The 23,817-nt window shown below is 56.0% G+C and overlaps 3 protein-coding genes and 1 long non-coding RNA gene across 4 annotated transcripts; 2 read left to right on the top strand and 2 right to left on the bottom strand.

The window, feature by feature from the left end:
- Positions 1 to 1,485: 1,485 nt before the first annotated feature.
- LOC138062322 (uncharacterized) lies at positions 1,486 to 5,972 on the bottom strand. The gene is made up of 3 exons (XR_011136374.1): positions 5,557 to 5,972; positions 4,356 to 4,462; positions 1,486 to 3,617 (listed from the first exon to the last, which is right to left on the bottom strand). It is a non-coding gene; the product is annotated as an uncharacterized lncRNA (long non-coding RNA).
- Positions 5,973 to 6,040: 68 nt separating this feature from the next.
- On the top strand, positions 6,041 to 14,469 carry DUS3L (dihydrouridine synthase 3 like). The gene is made up of 13 exons (XM_068919779.1): positions 6,041 to 6,135; positions 6,815 to 7,121; positions 7,769 to 8,353; positions 9,058 to 9,099; positions 9,231 to 9,383; positions 9,482 to 9,598; positions 9,973 to 10,038; positions 10,127 to 10,237; positions 10,886 to 10,982; positions 11,838 to 11,913; positions 12,225 to 12,413; positions 12,510 to 12,638; positions 14,280 to 14,469. The coding sequence occupies exons 1-13, from the start codon at positions 6,092 to 6,094 to the stop codon at positions 14,350 to 14,352; spliced, it is 1,989 nt and encodes a 662-aa protein (XP_068775880.1). The 5' UTR covers positions 6,041 to 6,091; the 3' UTR covers positions 14,353 to 14,469.
- Positions 14,470 to 15,092: 623 nt separating this feature from the next.
- PRR22 (proline rich 22) lies at positions 15,093 to 17,685 on the top strand. Its single transcript, XM_068919522.1, has 4 exons — positions 15,093 to 15,147; positions 16,067 to 16,116; positions 16,355 to 16,433; positions 16,687 to 17,685. The coding sequence occupies exons 1-4, from the start codon at positions 15,093 to 15,095 to the stop codon at positions 17,589 to 17,591; spliced, it is 1,089 nt and encodes a 362-aa protein (XP_068775623.1). The 3' UTR covers positions 17,592 to 17,685.
- A 1,447-nt stretch (positions 17,686 to 19,132) lies between these two features.
- On the bottom strand, positions 19,133 to 21,439 carry LOC104139152 (la-related protein 6). Its single transcript, XM_009667182.2, has 3 exons — positions 21,273 to 21,439; positions 20,753 to 20,963; positions 19,133 to 20,188 (listed from the first exon to the last, which is right to left on the bottom strand). The coding sequence occupies exons 1-3, from the start codon at positions 21,437 to 21,439 to the stop codon at positions 19,133 to 19,135; spliced, it is 1,434 nt and encodes a 477-aa protein (XP_009665477.2).
- Positions 21,440 to 23,817: the final 2,378 nt, after the last annotated feature.

Genomic DNA, 23,817 nt, shown 5'->3' with positions numbered 1-23,817 from the left:
AAAAAAAAAAATCAGAGGCTAGAAGGGACTTGGGATTAGCTATACCACTAAGATTTTTTTTCTCCCTGAAACTAAATGAAGTTGCATTTTTCTTTTCCTTGTAAATCCTTATTTCCAGGAGGATGCTGAAGAGGTGGAGTGAGTAAAGGAAATGGTGCGAGTAACCCAGGCTGCTTAACTTGAGCAGTATCTACTTGTCCTGCTGTTCCAGGCTCAACAATCGTATGTAGAAGGGACAGGATCAGGACAGAGGGATCATGCAGACAATTCAAAGCCCCCACTTCCTATCAGGTGCCCTTAGGAAGAAAGGTGAACAAAAGGATACGTAAGAATGCTAAGGAACAACTGGCTCCAAAATTTGATGCAAGGGAGCTCTGAAAACCACTGTGCTTTTAAGACAGTGCTTCAGAGCCCTCTGCCCAAGGCTGAGCAGCAAGCAAGGGCAAGAGGAGGGACAAAGACCTTGCTACCTCTCCACTATCCCCGGAGTAACATCCATCCTCGAGCAGGACAGTTCCCAGGGCCACCACAAGGGCTGAACTGTGGTCAAAGCTAAGTAACATCCAAAATTGACGGACCAACAGAAGAACATATTCCCGCCTTCTGTATCTCACCCTGGGTAGCCATCTCTGGAAACAACCATGTTTCAGTCACAGGCCATTCTACCATGATTAACAAGCTAAACAAAGCCATGTGTGACCCTAAAAATCAGCAGATGATGTTCCTTTCTGACTCATACAGACAGAGCAAGTGTGAGGACAGAGGCAGCAGTAAAGATCCCAGCTCATCTGCTGTTCCTCAGTCTGCAAGTCCCCCAGCTTATTTACACCTGTAACAGCCAGGTTTGGGAGAGAAAAAAATTGCTCACCTGGAGTCCAACAAACACATTGTGCCAGAGACTGGTAGGGAATTGCCCAGGTCTGCCACAGGATGCAACTCCTAGGAGAGCCAGATCATCCTTCTGAAAAAGGTCCTGCCATCGGTGCTGTGGAGCACTGAGGCTTCGGTCACATGCAAAAGAGGCATACATATAAGCAAGAGTCTTAAGGCTTCAGAAGCCTATGAGAGCCCAACACACATGTACATGTGCACTTCTACATACATCCAGCATGGGACAGGGGTAGAGGCAGGCCCAGTCTGCCTGAAGGAAGGCAAAAGGCTGTTTAGCCATGCAATTATGGAGTAAGACAGCGCTAGGGAACATTGGGGGGTTAAAGAAGGTCCCAGCAGCAAACCTGAAAGAATAAACACATAGGGGTGAGCAGGAACACACACTCAGCAGGCAAGCAGGGCAGAGATCAAACTATTATTCATTAATGACGGGAAGAGTCACCAAAATAGAAGTTTTGGAAGGTTCTAAAACTATTTGTGAAGTGGGGCCAAATTTGACTAACAGCTCCAGCCAAAAGAGGGGGAAATAATTAGAAAAACATTGAAACGCGTCATTTTGAGTTCTCTTTAATTTTATTTTTAATTTTATTTTTTCTAAGTGAAACATTTCACTTCAGAAATGATGAAACATCTCAGTCGCAGCAGGATTTTAGAGCCTTTGTCCCAGTGAAACAGGCATGTTTATTCGGTTTGTCACTTACTGACCGAGTTAAGTGTCAGGAAGAAACCTCAGTGTTGCTTTTTCATGCAAAAATAAGGAAAAAGTACCAAAAAAGAGTCATCCAGTGGCACAGGGCATTAGAAGAGGCCAGCTAAAGGGCCTAAAGGACTGAGAACAAGCACCTTTATGGCCTGGATCCTCTGAACTACCCTGAAATCACGACAGAATTGAGCCATTTAGGATTAGCCAGCTTGCACCGGGAAATGCCAGGGCAGCCACAGGAGATAGGAGAGGATCAAAGACCGCAACCGCTCTGCAGAGCCTCTTCCCCAACCAAGGAGCTGCCCCAGACTGGCCCTGGGATCAGCAGGCTCGAGGGAGGTGATGGCTGGGGAGAGACTGGCTAGCTAGCAGAGGGGAGATCAAAGAGCTAGGTGTGAAAAGTCCCCCTGGAGGTCCCCAAATGAGGGACTAACGGGGTGCCTTCCCCCAGCCCCATGCCCACGAGCACGAGGGAAAGCCACACCCTGCCTCTTCCATCTCGCAGACCAGCCTCTGCCAAGAAGTCAGCCTCTCCCATGGCTGATGCCTTGGATTCTTGTTATCTCAGGGTCTGATGAAAAGACTTGCAGTCTTCTCCAAGCTTTACTAACAACAGGCTGAGGGCCACAGCCAAGTTATTTGGGATCTCACACTCCTCCCTCTCACCGGTGAGCCCAGATTTCCTGCAGATTTCCTTCCTTGCTTCTTTAGCAATTCCTGCCTACACACCTGGCAGATTATGCAAATCCAGGACTCTTTGCCATGGCTCTTCATTACACTTTCCCTCAGGAACTATCACTCCGCTCACTCTTATCAGAGGTGGTACAATATCTACAACAGACCCTGAACGCCAGCTCACTCCTTTGAGCAAATTGACAGCCTGTCCTAAAACCACACAGGCCTTGCCCACGTAATGACCTTTAACAATTCTATTCACAGGCCAAAGGCTAGGCCAGCGCTCCAAGTAACTCTTAAACCAGCCAGGAGGGAGCTATGGCAAGAGATATTTCTCTAAGCTCTATAACACCATCGCCTGCTCAAAGCTCAGCTAAGGCTTTTGGAATCATTTGACAAGCTCAGCCCAAGTCCAAGATGTCCCACACAGGTCATCTTGGAGGTGACATGTTACAGTGCCTAGAGGGGGCCTTGGTGCAGGGTAGACCCCCAAGGGGCATCCTCCTAAACCACCAGGCCCTGGGAGGAGACTGAGACCTGGTGATTACAGTAGGAAGGGAATTGGGAGCCAGGGGATGAAACCGGAGGGGAAAACATTTAAGCTTTAATCTTGGAAACAACTTCCCGATAGTGAGATTTATGAGCAACGGGAATAGCCTCCTGTGCAGAAGGCTAGAAGCTCTGTTGCACAGGGCTTTAAAAAAAACCAGAAGATGGATAGGACCCAGTGGTTCATTTCCAGCTCTAACTCCCCTGCTCATACTCAAGTGGCAAATCTCACACCTGCCTCCTGTGACATTTGCCCATTCAGATGATTAACCAGAGCAGGTTGTCAGAACTGTACTGCACTGCTGTGAATGACATCCAAACAACATGACAGGTCCAAATTTCTATCCCCACTCTCACCCTGCTGCAGCTGTAGAGGTGACTTCTTAGGGCAGCTACAAAACCTCATTTTTCAGCTAACGCCTGGGTGTAGTAGCCAGAACCAGGGGCTTGACACATCCGACTTTTGTGTGGGAGCTTGTGGAAGGTGTATTTTCATTAATACATGTGTCTTGTTTAACTTGGACGTTGAAGTAGCTGAACTTTTTCTGACTTGGTTCTCCTGTGATACATATATATGTATAATCACACCTTCCTGTAATCAACCTTTCCCTTTTTCCTGACTTGGCCTTCCCAGCAAGTTAATGGGTATCGGCTTTCTTTAGAGCTGCTTTCGCGCTGCTGAATGATGTTGAAGCAATAGTTCTGGCGATCAGAGCATTATGTTTACCCATGAAAGCAGCTCAGCTCAGGCAGTCATAACACAGGCTTCACAGCCATCCGCTCCCAGCCTCAGCAGGACCTGGTTAGAGCAAGGGGTGAAACAGGTTAAAGCACATCTCTATCGAGCAGAGATCCCTCCAGCTTCTTCACGTGTGTCCTCTCCCCACCCCAAGTGGGTATCAAGCCGCTTGGCTAAGCCTCCTCCCTGTAACAGCCCTCATCCCACAATGAGGGAATAACCATGCTGCTGGACAACACATACAGAGCACAGCTGGCTCCAATCTAGGTGCTCAAGGGGCTCTGGCAGAACTGGCAACCCTGGGGGCTTCATATCCCATTCTCAGACCCTCAGCCAGGGTCTGCTGAGAAAGTCACTTGAGGCTTAGCCTCATAAAACCACCGAGCCAGTGCACTGAGAAGGGATTAAATGTGAAAGTCTGTGACCTCAGCTGAGTACAGCAAGTCAAAAGCACTCTGACTTCGGGCTTACTGCCCCACAAAAACATCAGTGAAATCATTTCATTAATCCCCAGGGCCTCATTTCCTTCCTTCCTTCTCTCAGCCAAGCTGAAGCTTAAAATAGTATTCTGCGTTCTTCATATTTCTCTCCAAAACTAATTAATACCCAATCAGCCAAAAGCTCTTCTCCCAGCAGCATGTCTGATCATATAACCTGCCCACCCTCAGCAAAGGCACTGGCACCCTACCAGGCTCCAAGTTCCTCCCCAAACACATTTCCGATGGAGCATTTGGAGAGAATTGCACAGCCCCAGAAAACAGGAAAACACCAAAGCGTGAGCTCCACATGCAAACTTACCTCTGTCCCACGTGCACACAACTTTCACGTGTCTGTAAACGAACATACGCTACAGCAGTTCTCCAACGCCACGAGAGCAGCTGCTCTCCAGCAGCTTCTAGCAGCCCCTAAAGGCAAGAAACACACGTTACCTTCTCCCTCTCCACATTGGTACCTGCACCGCAAGGCTGAAACTGCGCTTCAGGGCTCCGTGCCCAGGGCTTGTGGAAATCTAGAGGCAACTTTTGACACTGGTAAGGCCCTCGGATTCAGTGCTGAGAGAGGGACAGGGAAGGTGGGGCACAGGTCTTTTCTCCTTTATTCATTCCTTCTTCTCAGTAGCCCAGGCAAGCACATGTTAAATGACAAGGATGAGCAGGATGACCACATACTGCATGTAAAGGAAGGGCTCCAAGTCAACTTGGAGCTGGAGAGGGAACATCAGCTAGGAAAGCTCTGAAGACATCACCCTGTTAGACACCAAGTTCCTAGGAAATCTTTCGTGGCGTAGGTCCCCTCAAACCAAGCATAAGCTCAAGAGGACCACAGATGAGGCTCTCCTTATCTTCAGCACACAGGTATCATGAAGCAGGAAAGAGGCTACAATGAGTGCAGCAAACACACGCGAAAGGTGTGGCAGCCAAGGGACAGAAGCCATATACGTGAGGTTTCAGACTGAAGAGCTGACTCTCAACAAGCCTGAACTCACACACCCACGGACCAAATTCAGTGACAGAACTGGTGCTCTGGCCTGTTTCACAAGCCCTGTCCCCTCCTCGCTCCCTCTGTTGCCCAGCTGCACTCACAAAACTGTCTCAGAAACACCTTGCAGGGCCTCTACTTTGCAATGGCACAAGCCCATGTCAGAAGACAACCCCCAATCCCAGGGATGAGATGTTACCATCTCACAGTCTCTCCATTAACTGAATCCCACCAGAGTTTTCCCTGGGAGGAGGATGCTCAGGCACAGGGCTCACTGCCAAGAGCACATGGGACTTCTTCCCATTGGCCACCAGAGATGGAAAAGCAAAGCCACCCCACTCCTTAGTCAGGTGAGGCTGGGAAACGTTTCAAAAGAAAGCAATACAGGAGACTGCATTGCCTGAGCAGCAGGCCACAAGAGCCCACCCACAGGAGCACCCCAAGGCAGAGAGCATCCAGCACAACTCAAGCTCAGTCCTGCAGCTCAAATCAAACACTTAGCAGCTAGGGCTGTACTTACTATTTGAAAAAGTAAATAAAAGTGAGCACCCCGCATTTCTGCATCTCCTCCCAGCTGCAAACACATAGAGAAGAGCCAAAAAGCAAGAAACCATCTTGAAATCGTAAGACTAAGGGATAGTGCTGGGGGTTTTTCCTGCCTCTCAAGTCATGAAAGGCCCCATCTCCTCTCAGAAGCAAGGCCTCGAGTAGCAGCTTGCTTTAACACAGCAGTTCCCATGCCCAGGAGAGGCCCCAAGACAGGAAACAGCAGCACGGGTCGAGGCCCGCGCCGGCCTCACAGCACCCCCAGGAGGCTCGGGGCCCTCCGCAGCCCCGGAAAAGGGGAACTCGCCCCTCACGGAGCCCGGCCGAGCCCCTCACCCAGGCCCCAAGTACAAACCCCCCACCCGCCCGGCCCGCTCCGCCCGCCGCTCTGAGGGCGCCTCCCCCCCTCAGCCGCCCTTTTATACCCGCCCCGCGCGGGCCCGCCCGCGGCCGCCGTCACGTGGGCCGGCGCGCGCCCCGCCCCCTGCGTCATCGCCGCGTGCGGCAGCATGGCGGCGGCGGCGGCGGCGGGGGTGGCGCCCGTCCGCGCCCGGTGAGTGAGGGCCGCCCCCGCCCCGCCCCGCCCCCTGCGCGCCCGGTCCATCCCGCCCCCCCCCACCGCGGTGGCTGCCCGATCGCCCCCCGGTGGGTGCTTGATCCCTCCCGGTGGGTGCCCGGTCCCTCCCGGTGGGTGCCTGATCCCCCCCCCCGCGATGGGTGCCTGATCCCCCCCCCGGTGGGTGCCCGATCCCCCCCCGGTGGGTGCCTCATCCCCCCCGGTGGGTGCCCGGTTCCTCCCGGTGGGTGCCCGGTTCCCCCCCCCCCGGTGGGTGCCTGATCCCCCCTGGTGGGTGCCCGGTCCCCCCCCGGTGGGTGCCCGATCCCCCCCCGGTGGGTGCCCAATCACTCCCACCCCTCTCCTTGTTGGGTGCCCAGTTCCTCCCGCCCCCCCCACCCCCCCGTGGGTGCCCAGACCCTCCTGTTTCCCCTTCCCCACCAGCAGGTGCCTGGTCCCTCCTGTCCCCCCACCCCAGGCATGCCTGACTCCCCCAGGGATGCTTTAGCCCCCACCCCGTGCGTTTATGGCCCTTTGCCTCCCTCCCACCTCTTCCTCTTCTGCAGCTCGCTCTCTGTTCCCCCCCAAAAGAGGAGGGAGAGGAGGGGGCCGTGAGACCTCCGTAGCGCCTGTCGCGCCTGCGCTGGTGCTGGACGCCGCCTCTCCCACTCCGCAGGTATCTCACGTCGAAGGACCGGTTCCACGCGTATCTGAAAGCACGAGGGGCATCCGGGAACGAGGAGGCCGCTCAGGAGGATGAAGAAGAGGAGTCGGTCAGCAATGACCAGACCGAGCCTCCAGCAAAGCGAGCAAAGTTAGATGACCCTGTTAAGGAAGGAGAAAGCCAAGAGGATGCTGAAGAAGCCGGAAGAGAGGAGAAGGAGCCTGTCGAACGGAAAAGAGCCCGAGGGCAGAATAAGAGCAGGCCGTGTATGAAACCAAATCACTATGAGAAGAGCAGGCTTTGCCCGTCGGTAACGCAGGTACGGCAGCCCTGCTCAGCTGGGCTCCGGCTTGGAGGAATTCAGGGCTCACATGCACCTTCCCTGCTTGATAGCTTTATATATTTTTAAGTCTAGAAAACACAGCCTCGAGTACTTGAAGATGCGCCATTGCAAACTCCTAGCAGAATGGCACGGAGCAGATAGAGCACGGGGCTCACGCTGGCAGAACTTGCTCTCTTGGCTTCCTAGGAGAACATGTATCCGCATGAAGCTCAGCGGGACAAATGAAGAATTAGTTTCCCTGAAGCTGTAGAGCTAAAATACCCTCGCAAGTGAATAAGTAACTGCCCCTTTATAGCACGTCCCAGCGATCTGCTTCCCAGTAGCATTTCACGATAGCGTTTTCACAGCACTGCCACCACCGTGGCAGACGGCTTCTGGCTCCCCTCTCCCAGTGCATGTGTGAGAGCTGCTCTCTCTCCCCTCTTGCCAGTCCCGCAGCTGTGGGAGGGGAAGGCCGGCAGCATCCAGGGAGCAATGGGTGCTCAGAGCAGTTGTCCTGTCCCCTTTCTGGGACAGGATGGCTCCAGGCTCACCGCTTGGGTTGTGCTGGAAAATACAGACATGGCTGACCGAGCAAGTGGAGGGGCAGAGGTTTTTACGCTCTTCTTCTTCGTTGTTTTAAGGGGTGCGCAGAGAAGTGCTACTTTGGCTCACGGTGCCGCTTCCTTCATGACATCGACGAATACATGGCTGTGAAACCAGCTGATCTGGGGCAAAACTGCGTGCTCTTTGAAACCTTCGGCAAGTGCATTTATGGTGTGACCTGCCGCTTTGCCCGGGCCCACCTCGGGGATGGCTACCAGAACGTTGTCAACGTGGACCTGGCCAAGCAATGGGAAGGGAAGTCGCTGGTGAGGAACAACCTCTCCAAGGACCTCCAGCACCAGCTGCGCAAGAAGAAGTTTAGCTTTGAGAAGGCTGACGAGTACCTCCGATGTCTGGCCAAGTCTCATGGCAATAGTGGGAAGGGAAACAAGGGCGCAGGGAACTCCACAGAGGGGCAAGAGGTGCCCAACTGCACAGCACCTGAGAAGGGCCCCGGGGATGCCCCAGAACATCCTGTGCTACTAGACGAGGGAGAAGATCCCAAACCAGCCGCCTTGGAGAGTCCTGGCCCCGTGGATGCCTCCGAGGATTCCCCTGTCACAGCAACAGGCCCTGTGACGGATGAAGACATTATAAAGCTGCGGCCATGTGAGAAGAAAAAGGTGAGCGGTGAGAATTTCTGCCGAGGGCTGCCATCTCTCGGCTGCCTCTCGAGCGGTTGAAATTGTGCTTGGGAAGGTAGAAGAGACATTTTAGCTGGGTGAGAGGCAAGCAGAGGACAAGGCTGCCTTGGCTCAACATTACTGTCATGAGAAGGGAAGGAGGCAGGAATGTGAGCCTTGGAGCCATGGTGTTATCTATGGAGGGTGAGGACCGGGAGCAGCTGGCAATCCCTTGCACGTGAAGGAGAGCAGAGGCTGAGCCATCAGTGAGGGTGGAAAAGATCTGCTAGGAGAGCTGAGGTTGAGCCTGGTTGGTTTATGTGTACTGCACGGTGCTGTCCTGAAGTGAGGGACAGAATTGCCGCCTTCGCCGCCTGCTCCTCATCACCTCTCTCATTGCATCTGTCAGCTAGTCTTGCATTCCTCTGTAACTGCTTTGAATTTTCTTCAAGCTGAGCAGTGAAAACAGACTGAGCGGTTTAAGTTTCTCATTCTTTTACGCAAGCAATACCTTATCAGGGAATAGTTGAGCTTCTTGAACAAAACCGCTGCTCTGACCTCAGAGACAGTGTGAGATTGGTTTCCCACTGAGTTTCACCCAAGGCAGGTGGTGAAAATTGCTAACTGGGATCTCCCCCTCCTGTTTGGCCACTGCTTGTTCAGCTCTGCTAACATGCTTCCCCCCATCCCTGGTTGTCTTCCAGTTGGAAATCCAAGGCAAGCTCTATTTGGCTCCGCTGACCACAGTAGGTAGCTTATTCTGTCCTCCTTTTGTCAAAATCTTTTGTTGGCACGTTTGGAACGGAGCACATCTCCTGACAAACTGTGCAGATCACAAGCTGCCCACGCACAGTCAGATGTCTCCTGCCTGTTTCAGTGCGGTAACCTCCCTTTCCGAAGGATATGCAAGCGCTTTGGGGCAGACGTCACCTGTGGAGAAATGGCCGTGTGCACAAACCTGCTTCAGGGCCAGTCCTCCGAGTGGGCTCTCCTCAAACGGCATCACACTGAAGATATTTTTGGGGTGCAGGTGAGCGCTGTCATTTGATAACCAGCCAAATGATCACTCGCTTCTCCTGAGGAGAAACACTACCTCTTGCACTCATGCAAACTGTCTGCCTTTTGCAGCTGGAGGGAGCATTTCCAGACACGATGACCAAATGTGCAGAGCTTCTGAATCAGACAATTGAAGTGGACTTTGTAGACATCAATGTTGGCTGTCCAATTGACCTGGTCTACAAGAAGGTAAGAAGATGTTCTGCAGCATCTTTCACTTCCTTGAACAGATGTCTGTCTTTTGCCTCACCCCCCACTGCCTGATTGCTCTTGCTAGTCTGGTCCAGAGCTCCCAGTTTATTTATGGATACTGGACTTCAGTGGGGAGGCCAGTAAGCTGTTCGCGGAGCAGGGACTGTTTGGTTGTCGCTGGTGCCCTGCAGCAGGCAGAAGTTGGGAAGGGACCAGGTGCCGTTTTGAAGAGTTCCCTTGGCTCAGGATGCTCCCAAGTCTTACCTGCATCCCCTGAGTAGGGGGTTGCTTGCTGTCCGAGCAGCTTTCAGTAGGCTCTTCACTATGCAAAGAGGCAGAAAGTCTTGACTGTGTCACCTTTTGTCCTACAGGGAGGGGGCTGTGCTCTGATGACCCGATCTAACAAGTTTGAACAGATCGTCAGAGGGATGAACTCGGTGAGTCAGAGCATCCTGCCAGCAGCAGGAGATGAGCTGGTGCAGCAGGCTCCTGCCTGAGCCTGGCCTCACTCTGCCCTTTCTGCAGGTGCTGGACGTCCCGCTGACTGTGAAGATACGGACTGGGGTGCAAGAAAAGATTAACGTGGCTCATAAAATAATCCCCAGGATCCGGGAGTGGGGAGCATCCATGGTCACGGTACAAGGATACTTGCTGTGATTGTTGGCAGATTGTTGGCTGGTATCTGGGAAGCTTTGCTTGCACGTCAGCTTAGAGCGCCATGTGGGGGTGACCTTCCCCTCCCCCCCACAGCGGAATAGTGCTTTCAAACACCTTTGGCTGCATGGCACCTTTTAGTGATTTCTGCTAATAATAGAAGAAATGCAGATGCTTTTGTTTTTAAGGCATTGTCCAAGGTACTCCCAAGTCTTGTATCCGTTACAAAAGGGGGCGACTCCTGCAGTGCTTTGAAATAGAGCTTTTAAGCCAAATAAGCATTATTCCAGGGTTGAGGAAAAAAGGGTGGAGCCGTCTCAGTTGCAGCAGGGTGGGTAGTCCCTGTCCACAGTGAGTATTCCCTTTTACTGTGAATCATCACTTCTTGTTCTGGATTGTAAATAGCTGAAACATAGTGCAGAAAGCATCCAGCACACTTTAAACCTCTGCTAACCGCTTTTGCAGGCGTCTCTGTTAGCGACTAGCTGGGGTGTACGTCTAGGAAGATCCTTCTCCCGCAAAGTGATGGTGTTGCCTTTCCTCGAAGCACATTGCTTTGGTGCTCCCATTCTGCTTTGCTTTCTCTGGGGCGTTTCGGGTGAGGGTCTCACTGCCGCTTTCTTCTCCTAGCTTCACGGCCGATCTAGGGAACAACGGTACACAAAGGTTGCCGACTGGGACTACATAGCAGAATGTGCTAAAATAGCAAACCCCATGCCTCTTTTTGGTAGGTGTTTCTGTTGTTTTATCCTGCCTGAGATCACATCTCAGTAGACTGAAAATGCTGCATGTTTTGTTTAAACGATGGAGAAAAAAAAAAAGGCCCCTAAGTGCATGCAGTCTATGGGAAAGGCTGGAGCATCGGTATGGCTGGTGACGACACCACGGAGCATTGTCCGAGCGTGGAGGTGGCCCAGCTGTCCCAGCAGCGACTGCCTGCTTTGCTTTTAAGTGCAGCTCTGCTCTGAGAGAAAGAGCGAGCAGACAGACACCATCATGTCCAGCAGAGCCACTTCAGAGCAAGGTCGTTTGTGGCAGGACTTCATTTGGGCAAAAGAACGGTGAGGAGGAATCTGCCTCCCCTGCGTGCCGTGCGTGCCAGGTCTGGGGCACCAGCTTTCTTGCCTGAAGTCCCTCCGGGCTTTTCCCAGTCTGTACCATGTGCAACCAGCAGCTCTTGGGCAGCTCCGTTCTGCCCAAGCGCTTGGATCTCCAGGGCCAGGTCTAACAAACGCTGAGCAGGGCTAGGAGGGGAAGGGCCAGGTAAGACACATAATGCACCTCATTTATAGTGTTTTTTCTCCCTCCTTTGGACACCATAACGCGGACAGTCCCAGCTAAACCTTGAGGGTAGTAGTTGGGATTGGGGCAAAAGGAAGAGAGAGTTCTTTTCCTTGTAAGGGGACTATTAATCAGAAATAGCCTTGGGAGTCTCTAAGCATGAGTCCCAGAGTCTGTTTGGACAGCCTGGCTCTTAGGCACTACAGCCGTTCTAAATTTTATCCCATGCCTGGATTCACTCATTCTGACTTGCCCTGGTGCATCACTTTGACCTCTGGCTTCTCCCTCCCTTCTGACACAGGAAATGGTGATATTTTATCTTATGAAGATGCTAATCAAGCCATGCAGATGGGTGTTTCAGGAATTATGATTGCAAGGCAAGTGACTGTATTTCCCCATTCACTTCTATTTCCCTGGGCTCTATTGATGCAGGAGTAAAAAATAAATAAAAAGAAAAAGCCTAAACAAACTCAAAACACAGGAAGAGTTTCCTCTTGAAGAAACTACTCTTTGGAACTCAGTGGAGTCATTTGTATCTGTGGGAACTTACAGCAGCTTCTTATCGAGATTGAAAGCTTTTAAAGTCACACTGGCTGGCAAATAAGAGCTGGAAAGTCTCTTAAATTAGTTGGCATCGCCAGAAGCATGCAGTCAGGTGAATAACAATGCCCGTTTTGTTTGACTACAGAGGGGCACTCATCAAACCATGGATTTTCACTGAAATTAAGGAACAGAGACACTGGGATATCTCCTCCAGTGAGAGATTTGATATCCTCAAAGACTTCACCAACTATGGCCTTGAACACTGGGGGTCTGATACTCAGGGAGTCGAGAAAACCAGGAAGTTCCTGCTGGAATGGCTCTCTTTTCTGTGCAGGTAATTCTCCCCAACTGGTAGGATCGTTTTCACAGAAGGCCTGTACAAGTTGAGCAATAGCACACGGTGTCATTAGCATTTATATTTGCATTGTAGGTATATTCCAGTTGGCTTATTAGAACACCTACCTCAGAAAATCAATGAGCGACCGCCTTACTACATGGGGAGAGACTATCTGGAGACACTAATGGCAAGCCAAAATGTGGACGACTGGATTAAAATAAGGTAGCAAAGCACTGAATTTCTTTTTGGTTTCCAGGAGGGGACATTGCAGAGCCTCACAAAGTGACCGTGCCCGTGTGCATCCTCTAAAATGGGATGATCTCTCATTTCCACAAGTTTAAGAGGTTGTAAGAAACCAGGAAGGGTTAACCAGTACTTTACTTCAGCAAGGTTTTTAACGGAGCTTGGGATTTCTCTCATTCCCGGTATCTGCCTTAGCAGGTCATCAAGTACCCAGCACAAATCTAGACTAGCTGACCTCTCTCATGACACTGTTCATCCAGGGACAGTCGAAGGAATCAACGGAGGAGAGCGCAGTGATGGGACGTCTCAGGCTTTTGTAGCATCGGAGATGTCCGTGCTCTGCCCGGACCCTGCTCTGCTGGGCCCATACAGAGCAGGGGAGCAGTCCCCATCCTCAAGGGCTTTCAAACAACTTGTGAAATTAGTTAGGAGAACTGGATATTTTCCTCTTTTTTCATAGTCTGATTTCTGAGTTGATGTAACAGAGCATAGGAAACTGCTTTTCCCCACATCTACGAGTCCTCAGACGGTGGCTGGAAATTGACTCTGCAAGCCCAGAGCCAGCTGAAATGAGAGTTGGAGCAGCGTAGCCAGCTGCTATTTCCCATCTCATGGAAATGGAGATTAGCAAAAGTAGAGCATGGCTACAACCTTCTCTGGTTTTGCTAATCCTCATCCATTTTGTTAGTAATGGGAACAGCTGCCTAAAACCAAGTTACAAGTACACGGAGTTTTGATCCGGATTTTTTTAAATGCCATTTTTCAAGCAGAACCTGCCAGCTTTTGGGTCCACTATGCTTTGTAACCTGTACCCTTTGGAATGCCTTGTAACAGACTCTTAAAAGAACAATTTTAAAAGTCAGTTTAGGTTTATTTGCTAAAGCTCATGTTAAAGAGACACTAACCAGAAGCAGGATTCTCTAAGCACACACTGTTCTGCTTTTGTGCCATAGATTCACAAAGTCCTGTTATGCAATTGTGTGCCCTACTGGGATAGTCTCTGCTGACATGTCTTATGGAAAGTTTTAGTGATGCTGTATTGAACCAGCATCCAGGAAATATGTTACGCCTCCTTGACTATAAAGAAAAGTAATCTGCACTGAAAACACAATGTGGGTTCCAAAGTGTGAAACAGTTGAAGTCTTAAGCTAGGATAAATCTGATTGCAGTAGAGCTGGCTTACATCATTTTCGGATCCGACCTTAATATTTTTGGCACCGTTAGGGTTTTGGCTCTGCGCAAGCACAGCCAGAGGTAGGGACGAGCTTTTCAAAGGCTCGTGATGATTTTAGGTGCATTGTTTCCAGCAATGAGGCTGGTATTCAGGTCACCAAACTTAGGAACCCACGTTGGCATTGACTCTAGGTGACGCCTCATAGACTGAAGGCAGCGCCCATCTCTGGGGGCTTTGTCCCTGCAGCAGGGTTAAAGCTTGGCACCTATGGAGGGGATTGTGTACAACAACCCTTCTCCCGGAGTTTCAGGGCAGTAAAAGCTTGGTCTGATACTTCTGATTACACATACCATCGCTGCAGAGCCCCCAGGGGCTTTGTGACAGCTGAGTCTTGGTGGCCCAGCTGCTTGTGATGAACTGAACACAAATCTTTTCTCTTGTTGCAGTGAGCTGCTTCTGGGACCCGTACCTGCCAACTTCACCTTCCTGCCCAAGCACAAGGCAAACTCCTACAGATAGAACCGATGGGACCTTTCTTACAGCATCGAGTCGAGAGGAGGCTTTGGGATGGCGTGTGCTGAGGAGTAGGTTGCTCAGCTGTGCCTGGGAATTAAATAAATTTATATGTTTTTAGAAGTGTGGTTGCCTTCAGGCCCCCAAGTGTCAGTCCCAGCCACAAGTTAAGCATCAGATGGCCTGGCTGCAGGATTGTGCAAGTGTGAGAGGTGCCTCGTTAACAGAGAGCAATCTGTTTAATTAACAGGATGCAGGCCAGGAGAGATCTTTGGCCTCCAGTGTACAACTGAAGTTATCCTGACTATCCACGCCACATGTCATTCACATGGCAGGAGCGAGAGGCCTCTCTTCGTACCAGGACGTCCTCGGTAGTGCCAAATCCTCCGAGTACGAGGAGGGAACATGTAATCCCTGGGGTCCTGTAGAGCACAAACAGCCCCAGCGTCCCAGAGTCTGATGTTCTGCAGAGTCCAGTCCCGTTTTGGGAGTGCACAGGGCAGATACCCTGTCGTCCTGGATGTCACGCAGCTGGGTGACATCCTCAAGAGAGGCCTAGCTTTTTCCCTCACCGAGAGCCTGAAACAGCTCACAGCTCTGCTCGAACAAGGGCTGGATGAAAGCAGGCTGCTGAGTGACTCTGCGTGACCTTTCCTACCTCCCTCAGGCCCCTTTTCCTCTCTAGGTCTCTAGCATTTAAATAAACGCAGCTACGCGGCACTAGGACTGAGTGCAGCTCGTCCGTGATGGACAACCACGAACCAGACAGCTCAACGTCCGTGGTTCAGCTCAGCCACGTGGGTGCCGGACCCTTCCCGGGGCTGCAGAGCGGCGTCAGTGCCTCGGCTCGTCCCAGCTGCTCTCCCACCCGCGTGCGGCCGTGGCTGGAGAGGAGGAAAGAGCACGGGACCCCAAAACCATGGCTCCTAACTAGGATCTTCGGTGGGGATTGCCATCTCTCCTCCTTTAAAAGTAGCTGCCTTTTGTTTTAGTGCAGCCAGTTTTGCTTCTGTGTTGAAGGCAGGAACTTTGAAACAACAAAAAAATACCTTGAAAAAGCAAGCGGCCTCTTCTGTCGCATCCGTTGTGGCCTCTCCGCCAAGGGAAAAGCAAGTTCCCTGGCAGCGCCCGTCGAAACGCTTGCAGCAGAGGACAGAGCGGATCAAACAGCCCGGGCGAAGAGCGGAGCGGGGCAACGCTGACTCCGGCACATCGCGTCCCCCCGGCAGCGCTGTCGCCAAGGTGGTACCCGCGGGACCCTCCCGGGCCGAGCGCCCTCCGGGATGCCCCAGCCTTGCACAAGTTAAAAAAAGAAAGCAAAAGAAGAGGCGTGAAAATGGCCTGTTTCTTCACAGCCCCGAAGCCTCATCATGGCTCGGTCGCATCCTAGTCGCCAGCAGCAGCTACCGCGAGCCGACGTCACAGAGCCGGGCCGGGCTGCGGTTTCCTCTGCGAAGCCCGAGCGGTCGGCTGCCGGGGACGGGGAGGGGAACGCGGCCGGCGGCGGCGGCAGGGCGAATGCACCATCTCCCGGCGCGCGCGCCGCACTGCATGGGGGGGGACGCGGGACCCCCCCTGCCCCGACCCCGCCGCCTGCCCTCCCGCAGGGTGCATCGCTCCTCCGCCGAGGTGCTAAATCACCCGCCGAGCCCAAGGCAGCTCCGTGCGCTGCCCCCAGGGAAATAACTACCTGGGGGGGGGGGGTCCGGCTCGGTCCTAGGAGCGAGGCGGAGCGGGGAGCCCAGGCGTCCAGCACCATCCTGCCCGGAGCTGGAACGCCGGCTGCCGCCGCGTTCCTTCCCCAGAGACCCCCCCCCCAAACAGAACGGGCCGGGCACGGCAACGGCGCCGGCACCCCCAGCCCCCCCGGCCATGGCGCATCCCCCAGCCCTGCCCCTCGGCCTGCCCCGAAGCCTCTCGGCCGGAGGTGGGATCCAGCCCCCCCCCCCCCCCCCCGGCTCCGTGCCACGCGGCCGCCCCCGAATTTTCTATTGTGATTTTTTTCCCCCCGCCCCCCCCCGCAGGCTCATCCAACCTCTACCAGCCGCCGGGCCAAGAGAAAGAGGCGTTCGCGGCCCCGCCGGCAGGTACACGGGCACCCAGCGCCCGGCCTCGACCAGCCTATGGGCGCCCATCCGTCCCGGTTCAGTTGCTTATAATTTGGCGCTCGCCCATCTTCCCTCTGCCCAAGCTCCCTTTTCCCACGGTTTTCCGCCCCGTCCCGCCACGCACCGCGCCGGACCCCGGCGGGGGCCAAGCCGGGAGCTTCGGCGCGGGAGGAGGAGGAGGAGGAGGGGGCAGGGGGGACCCCGCGCTCGAGACGCGGCTCTTGCTTCTCAGGTCTGCAGATGGCTCCCTGCGGCTGCTTCTTCGACCCGCGCATCTACCGCATCGAATGGGCCGCCACGGGGTTCCTGCAGCCGCCCGTCCTGCTCGACGCCCAGCGGTACCTCCGCGCCGCCGGCCAGCCGGACCCGTTCGCCCCTTACCAGCCGCTGCCCCGCTACGCCGTCGCCTACCCGCCGCCGGAGGAAGGGGTGACCCCGCCGGGCGCCGCGGTCGGTCCCGCCGCCCGCCGCGCCGCCCCGCTGCTGCTGCCGCCGCCGCCGCTCGGCCTGGCCGAGCCGCCCCTCTGCGGCGGCTACGGCCACATCCAAGGGCGGCTCAAGCCCGTGGCCGACGCCGCGCCGGGGCCGCCCGCCCAGCTCGCCGCCGGCCGCCCCGTCCCCGGCGAGACGCCTTCGCCAGCCCCGACGCCCAACGCCGCTCCCGGCCCGGCGGCCGTTGGCAGCCCGGCGCCGGCCGCCCGGCAGCCCGCCGACCTGCCCGAGAAGGTCCTGCTGGAGGACGCCATGAAGCTCTTCGACTGCTCCTTGGCCGCGGAGCTGGGCCAGGACGAGCTGAGCAGCGTCCTGAAGCTCGGCGAGCGCCCGGGCGCCGACGGCTTCTTCCTCTGCGAGGAGGCGGCGGCCGCCCGCGACATCGGCTCGCTCTGGCTGCCCGAGGAGCTGCTCTCCTCCGACTACAACGTGCCGGAGATCCTCGGCGCCGTGCTCAGCATGGATTATTTCTACGCCATCAAGGTGACCCCCGAGGAGATGGGCTGGGACGCGGGGCTGGAGCCCCCCGACGGCGCCCAAGAAACGCGACGGGAAACGGAGGAAAACGGCTCGTCGCCAAAAACAGGCGGCCGGGCCGGCAGCACGTGCACGGCGTCCCCCAGCCGGCCGGGAGAGCGGGATTAACCCCGGCACGGGGACACGGGGACACGGCTGGGGCGGGCGATGGCACTTCCCGAGGGACGATGGTGTTTTCCTTACTTTTTCTATTAAAAGCGATTCGTGCAGAAAAGGACCTTTCTTGGAGGAAAGCAGCCCTCTCCCCGCTGTCGCTCGGGGCCTTTCACCAGTCACCCCGTTACAGCTGCCGGGGGTCCCCGAAAAGCGGGTGCCAGCGTGGGGACAGGCACGCCGGTCCCTGGCCCCGGCGAGGAGGGAGCAGAGCAGCGGCCGCCCCAGGAGCATCCTCGAGCGCAGGGACCAGGAGAGCTGAGCTGGAGAAAAAGAAGGGGGGGGGGAATTAAGGGAAGAGCAGATGGGATTCGGGAAAGGGGCAGCGGAGGTGCCTTTGAGGATGCTTTCCATAGCGTCAGCATCTGCTCCTGGAGAGCTATCACCACGCACTGACGCGTTTAGAGGTGCGTGCCCCGGGAAGGAGCCGGGCACCCTGCTCGTGCGTGCAGCCCCCCCAGGCTCGGAGCATCCTCATCCTCCCCCCGAGCAGCCAGCACGGCTGTGTCCGGGCAGATTCGTGGGAACTGGTGTCACCAGCCCTCCATGGGACGAGGGCAGACGTGGGGGACGAGGGCTGCAGCACTTCTGCATGGAGCATTGCACGCTCTCACCTCCAACGTGGGGGCAACGTGCCGAGCCCTGCTGCTCCAAAGCCTCCGTGAAACAAATCCCTTATTTCCCACCAGTTCGCAGCCCGTCGCCCAGCTTCTCACCGCTGCAGCAAAATAACCTGCGTACCCCAAGGACAGAGCTGCCCGGAGGGAAGGGACCTTCCCCCCCCCGTCATGCTTAGCTGGGGCTCTTGGCATCCTCAAAACCAGGGAGGGGAAGAGAGAGGGGAAAAAAAAAAAAAAGTGCAATAAAATAAAAATCACGGCAACAGGCCAGAAAGTGCCTGGAATCATCTCTCTTTATTGATTATTTTGCATCGGAGCTCCACAACTCTGTGCCAACGCGGCCAAGGCGCCTTTCGGCGGTCCCCGCCGCGCTCCCCTGCCGCAGCCCGCGCCGGGGGCCGCGGCACCGGCCCCTGGGCAACGGATGGCCAGAGCTCGGAGGCCACAGCGCGGACCGGGAAGAGGAAGAGCCATTCGGGTCTTGCTCGCAGTAGGTGCAGGTTGAGCTACGCATGTCGTTAGCAGTAACCCCTTTGCTCTGGGAGTTATAAGCCCCTTCGTTAAGAGTAGTCCCAGCTAGCGAGCTCGCACGGTTTGGCGACGGTCCGGACCGAGGCAGAAGCAGTCACATCTGGGCGAGCGCGGCAAGTCGCGGCTCTTCGGCGCATCTGCTCCCTCAGCATCTCACCTCGCGAGCCGACCCCCCTTCGAGCATCCTCCTCGCCCCCCAACTCTTCTGAGCCCCGACCGGCTGGACTTCCGCCCTTTGCAGATATCCAAGGGGCCCCTCTGAAGAGAGCTACTCTGCTTGAGAGAAGGAAAAAAAAACAAAACAAAAACCAAAAAAATCCCCCCAAAACTCAAAGTAAAGGAGCCTTAGTGCCCGAGGACGAGTTTCCCTCTCCCGATGCTGTTGTAGAAGCCCTTGGTGCCATCCGGCCCGTGCGGCAGGCGGATCACCCCGGCTCGGAGGCCGAAGGAGTCGGGCACCTTTTTCCCCGCCGGAGGATTGCAGGGCGGAGGTTTGGGGTCCAGAGCGGGGCCGGAGGCTGCGTCGCATCGCCACGGGGCCCACGCGCTGCCCGGAGCCATCCCGCTCTCCCAGCTGTAGTCGGCAAACCGCTGCGTCTCCGGGCTGGAGCTGAGGCCGTAGGACGCTCCGTTCCCCAGCTCGGCAGCAAGGGGAGGGAAGATTTTACTGGACAGGAGGGAGCTGGAGAACGGGCTCGAGTAGGAGCAGGGTTTGAAGCTGGAGCTGCTGGGCCAGCCCGGAGCGGAGAGGAACTTGTGCGTGAGCAGCGGTGGGGACACCGGCGTGCTGTCCGACTCTGAAGAGCTGTAGAGGAGAGACTCGCCGAGGCCGTACGGAAACTTCTCGGGTACTGCCGCCGCCTGCTGTTTCCAGCCCAGCTTGTCCACGAGCTCCATGTCCTCTGTCGTCTCTCTCTCAGCCCCGCTTTTCTTCTTGGAGCCCTTCCCGGAAAGACGGACCACCTTGATGCTCTCCCTCCCCGGGGAGCCCTGGGTCTGGTGGTTCAGGTCTTCAAAGGCCTTCCTGGCGCTCTCCAGGCTTTCGTACTCCACCAGGGCACAGCACTTGGTCAGGAGCTCGGGGTAGCGGGACGTGTACTTCCTCACGTCCGAGGGCAGCTTCCTCCCGGGCCTCAGGATGCGGATGGAGGCGATGGCGCCGAACGGGCTGAACATCCTTGTGATAGTCTCGATGAAGTTCTTCTGGAGCGGTGGTAACACACTCTGCTCCTGGGGCAGGAGGTCCCAGGCCAAGAGCAGCTTGCTGGGTGGGATGCTCAGCAGCGATTCGGGGATAGGGATCCTCCGTCTCACCTTGGTCCCTTCCTCGTTCACCTCCAGCAGCTCCGAGAACTGCAGAGCATAGAGCGTAAGCCGCCAGTCTCGTGTAAGGTATTTCACCTGCAAAAGAGAGGTGGCCATTGCATCCCTCTGAGGCTTCCCAGACAGGGACCACCCCAAATTTACAGTCCAGGCAGGCTGCAACACCCTCAGACTTAGGTCACAGCAGGACAACATCCCCCTCTTCACCCAAGTGTCCCTCACGCGCCTGTGTGAGAAGTTCCCCAGGCCCCCACAGACCGTGGCTCCTTCTGGCAACAAGCCACAGCTTCCATTTGCTTCACACAGACAGGATTTTCCTGCAGCTTTTTCATGGATGGGGCGTTAGCAGAGGGGTAGACTCAGTACTAGCGGGGTTTGAGGACCAACTCTTTACTGCTTCCCTTGGTCACCCTCCCTGGCTACCCGGGCTTGCTTAGACCTGGAGAACTGCTGCAACACATCTAAGGCAAAGCTCAGCCCCTGGCACTGCACCTCCAGTCCTGATGTTCCTTCACCTGGACACCAACAGCCCAAGTTGGGTCCAGACCTCCCATCAGATCACACTCGAGACAGCCAGAACATAGTTGAACAACCAGAAACCCTCCACACGCAGCCCGTGTCTAGCTCCCACACCTCGCCTACCTTCTTGAAGGACGTCAGCAATTTGATGCTGACAAAGCCCATCTTGTTCTTCTGGACATGTTTCAGGAGGAAGGCATCCTTGGCCAGGTTTTCATCCGAGAGATAAAACTCCACCTGGGACACGATTCTCCTGACCAGCTGCGGGTCAGGGATGGAGTAGCTGCAGTCGAACAGATCAGTCCCCAAAGCATCGTTCACATCGCAGAAGCTCCTGAGAGGAGAGCATCAGAGACGCGGGCATGAGCTAGCAGCCTTTGGGGTGTCCAGCACCACCAGGTCCCAGCCACAACAGTGCAGCCAGCAGCGATGCCAGGGGAGCCCCGGCCACAGGGCAACAATATCAGCCCACATCCTGCAAGGTGCTGGGATTCCCAGCTCTAGACCATGAACTCAAACCCACCCCAGCCAAGGGGCAGGTGTTAAGCACTTTCATTTGGGGACACATGCAAAGCAAGTCAGGAGGAACTTAGTCCTCCCTTCTGCTGTGCATCCCAGCACCACCATGCCGGTGACCACCTACCCTTCAAAGCTCTCAAAGAAGTCCTCCTGGCCAAGCAGGGTGAGCGAGCGGCTCCGGGGCGGAAGGAGGTGCAGCGCGGGGAGAGAATTCCTTTGCGCTGGCAGAGGGGTGCTGCAGCCAGGCTGGGAACCGAGCCCCAGGGCCACCACAGAGCTACGTGATGACATGATCCTTCATCTGGGACGTTGCACAGGAGAAGGACAGAGCTGGGACACCTCCTGACTGCTGCAACAGTAGCCCCCAAACCCCAGCCCAAGGACAGGAGAGCTGAGCTGGTCACTGCCCCCTTACCTGCCGGGCAGGACTGAGGACACAGCAGAAGCACCTAACACTACATGCTAGAGCCCCGCAGGCAACAGGCACTAACCCTCCTGCCTCCAGGCTAAAGCTCCTAAAAGACACAGGGAAAAGAAAAGAAAGAAAAAGCCCCCAGAGCTATCAGACTGCTGGTTTATAAGAGCAGCCCAAGCCTCGCAGAAAAGGTCCTCGCAGGAATTTAGAGAACTGCCCCGGAGGAGCTCCTGGTGGCCAGGTGAAATGTGTCTGTGGGTTAAGCAGCCACAGCTGAGTGCCACAAACCACGGGGCTGGGGTGCTGCTGCCCTAAATGGTCTCAGTCCATGCCTCAGTTTCCCTGCCTTGGGCAGGGACGGTAACATCACCCAGAGGTGGAGGGAGTGTTCGGTCCCAGGCAGGGTCTGCACTCCTGGTGTTGCTGGAGGGACGTGCCAAGGTCCTTTCTTCCTGCAAAATTACTCCTGATCCCGGCGAGGGGAACCAGAAGGACCGAAAGAAGGGGCAGGAGCCTGAGGAGGGTAACGCCATGGGGCAGGACACCCACAGCCTCGGCAAGGGATGCGGCAGGAGCACAGGGGTGACACAGCCGCCGGTTGAGCCGCTGCGTGTCACAGCGCCGCTGGGGACGGTCCCCAGCGCCTGCTGGGGAGACCAGGAGGTGAAGGGCTGGGAGGGCAGCGTGGACGTGTTGGGGCCGGTCTGGGGGCAGCGATGCCGGGGCTGGTGGCAGCGCGGGGGCACGGAGGGCTGTGGGGGTGGCCAGGAACCAGAGCTGCCGTCTGGAGGAATCGATCCCAGGAGCCCGTCCATCCACGCGGGTTTAGCTGAGCTGTCCCTGTGGCCTGAGACCGTGGGCTCGTTGCACCTCTGCCCTGAGCTCTCGAAACTGCGTTTCCGACGCGGCTGCAGGTCTGCAAGCAGCACCGAGGTCTGTGCTGAGCCATCTCGGCCCTGAAACGTGGGGCTGCTCTGGATCGAGCCCGGGCTGTGCAGCCCACGGAGGGGAGCCTGGCAGAGGTCCTCCAGTGCGACATCGGCAGTGTCACACCAATGGGACCATGTCACCGGTGGGACCAGTGTCACTTCTGGGACCTTGTGCTTGCGGCTCGTTTTCTTGGGTGTCACCCCCCCCCCACCTCCCTGTTTTCCCTGCTGGCATGAACTGCGTGAGGATGAGATGGGAGACGAGGAGAAAGTCCTGGAAGCAGAGAGGTGGCCGAGGGCCTGGCTGGGGAGCTGGGAGCAGCCACCTGGTGTCCCTGGTCACACAGGGGAGGTGGCACGAAGTGGCAAGGCCAGACCAAGGACCCACCTCACCGGAGTTTGCAGTTGAGGCAGAGCCACTGCTGACCAAAATGCTACAGGGCTTAATCCAAAGTACTAAAGGGAGGAATCCTGTCCCTCTGCCCGCACCGCTCCATGACAGCCCGCCCTGGGGCCACGCATGTCTTCTCCCGCCCAAACGGCCTCCCAGCCAGCTGGGGCTCCCCCATCCGGTGCAGGATCCCGTCCCCCTCAGCCAGCAGCTCCCCAGCCCTGCCCCAGCCCACCGAGGCTTTACACGGAAATCCCTCCAGGGATTTGCCCACCGAGGGGCGATGGAGCCAGCAGCAAGCCGAAGATGGGCTGCGTGCATGTTTTGACCGGGAGCGCTCGGAGCTGCGCTCGGGGGCAGCAGATGCTGCCCAGCGCTGACGGCACTGGGCTCACGCAACCGCAGGGAGCAAGGGGGACGCAACCCTGGACAGAGGGGCGGTCTGCTCCGGGCCCCGAGGCTCAGCAGCGGGACGGAAGGGGCGCAGGCTCATCCAGTCCTCCTTGCAAAGTTAAGCTTTAAAAAGGTTTTGCAAGACTTGGCATAAACCAGAGGGAGAGGGAAGCATGGTGAGAGCGGCTAAACCATGCCCCTTCTCAGAGGGGTTAGAGCAGGCGAGATCCGGCACTAGTCACAGCCATGCCTCGCTCTCCTCTTCCTCCACAAGCGAGGCTGGAAGCTGTGGTTAGAAAACGCCTCCTGTGGCCCTGGGCTCAGCCGCAGCCTGACCTCTCAGCCGGCTTTCTTTGCGGCAAAGCCCAGCGTAACGGGCACGTTACCCCTGTGAACCAGCCGCTGTTGCATGGGGAAGCTGCCTCTCTGGCCGTCTGCGTGCAGACACCAGACCCCTGGCCAAAACTGCTTTAATGGGACAGCACCGGAGCAGCGGGTCACTTCTGAGTGACTGAAGAAGAAGCGGGACCACAACAATTAG

This window comes from Struthio camelus, chromosome 26 (assembly GCF_040807025.1).
Source record: "Struthio camelus isolate bStrCam1 chromosome 26, bStrCam1.hap1, whole genome shotgun sequence".
Taxonomy (NCBI): domain Eukaryota; kingdom Metazoa; phylum Chordata; class Aves; order Struthioniformes; family Struthionidae; genus Struthio; species Struthio camelus.
The sequence above is the reverse complement of the archived record's forward strand: the minus strand, read 5'-3'. Positions and strand labels throughout refer to the sequence as shown.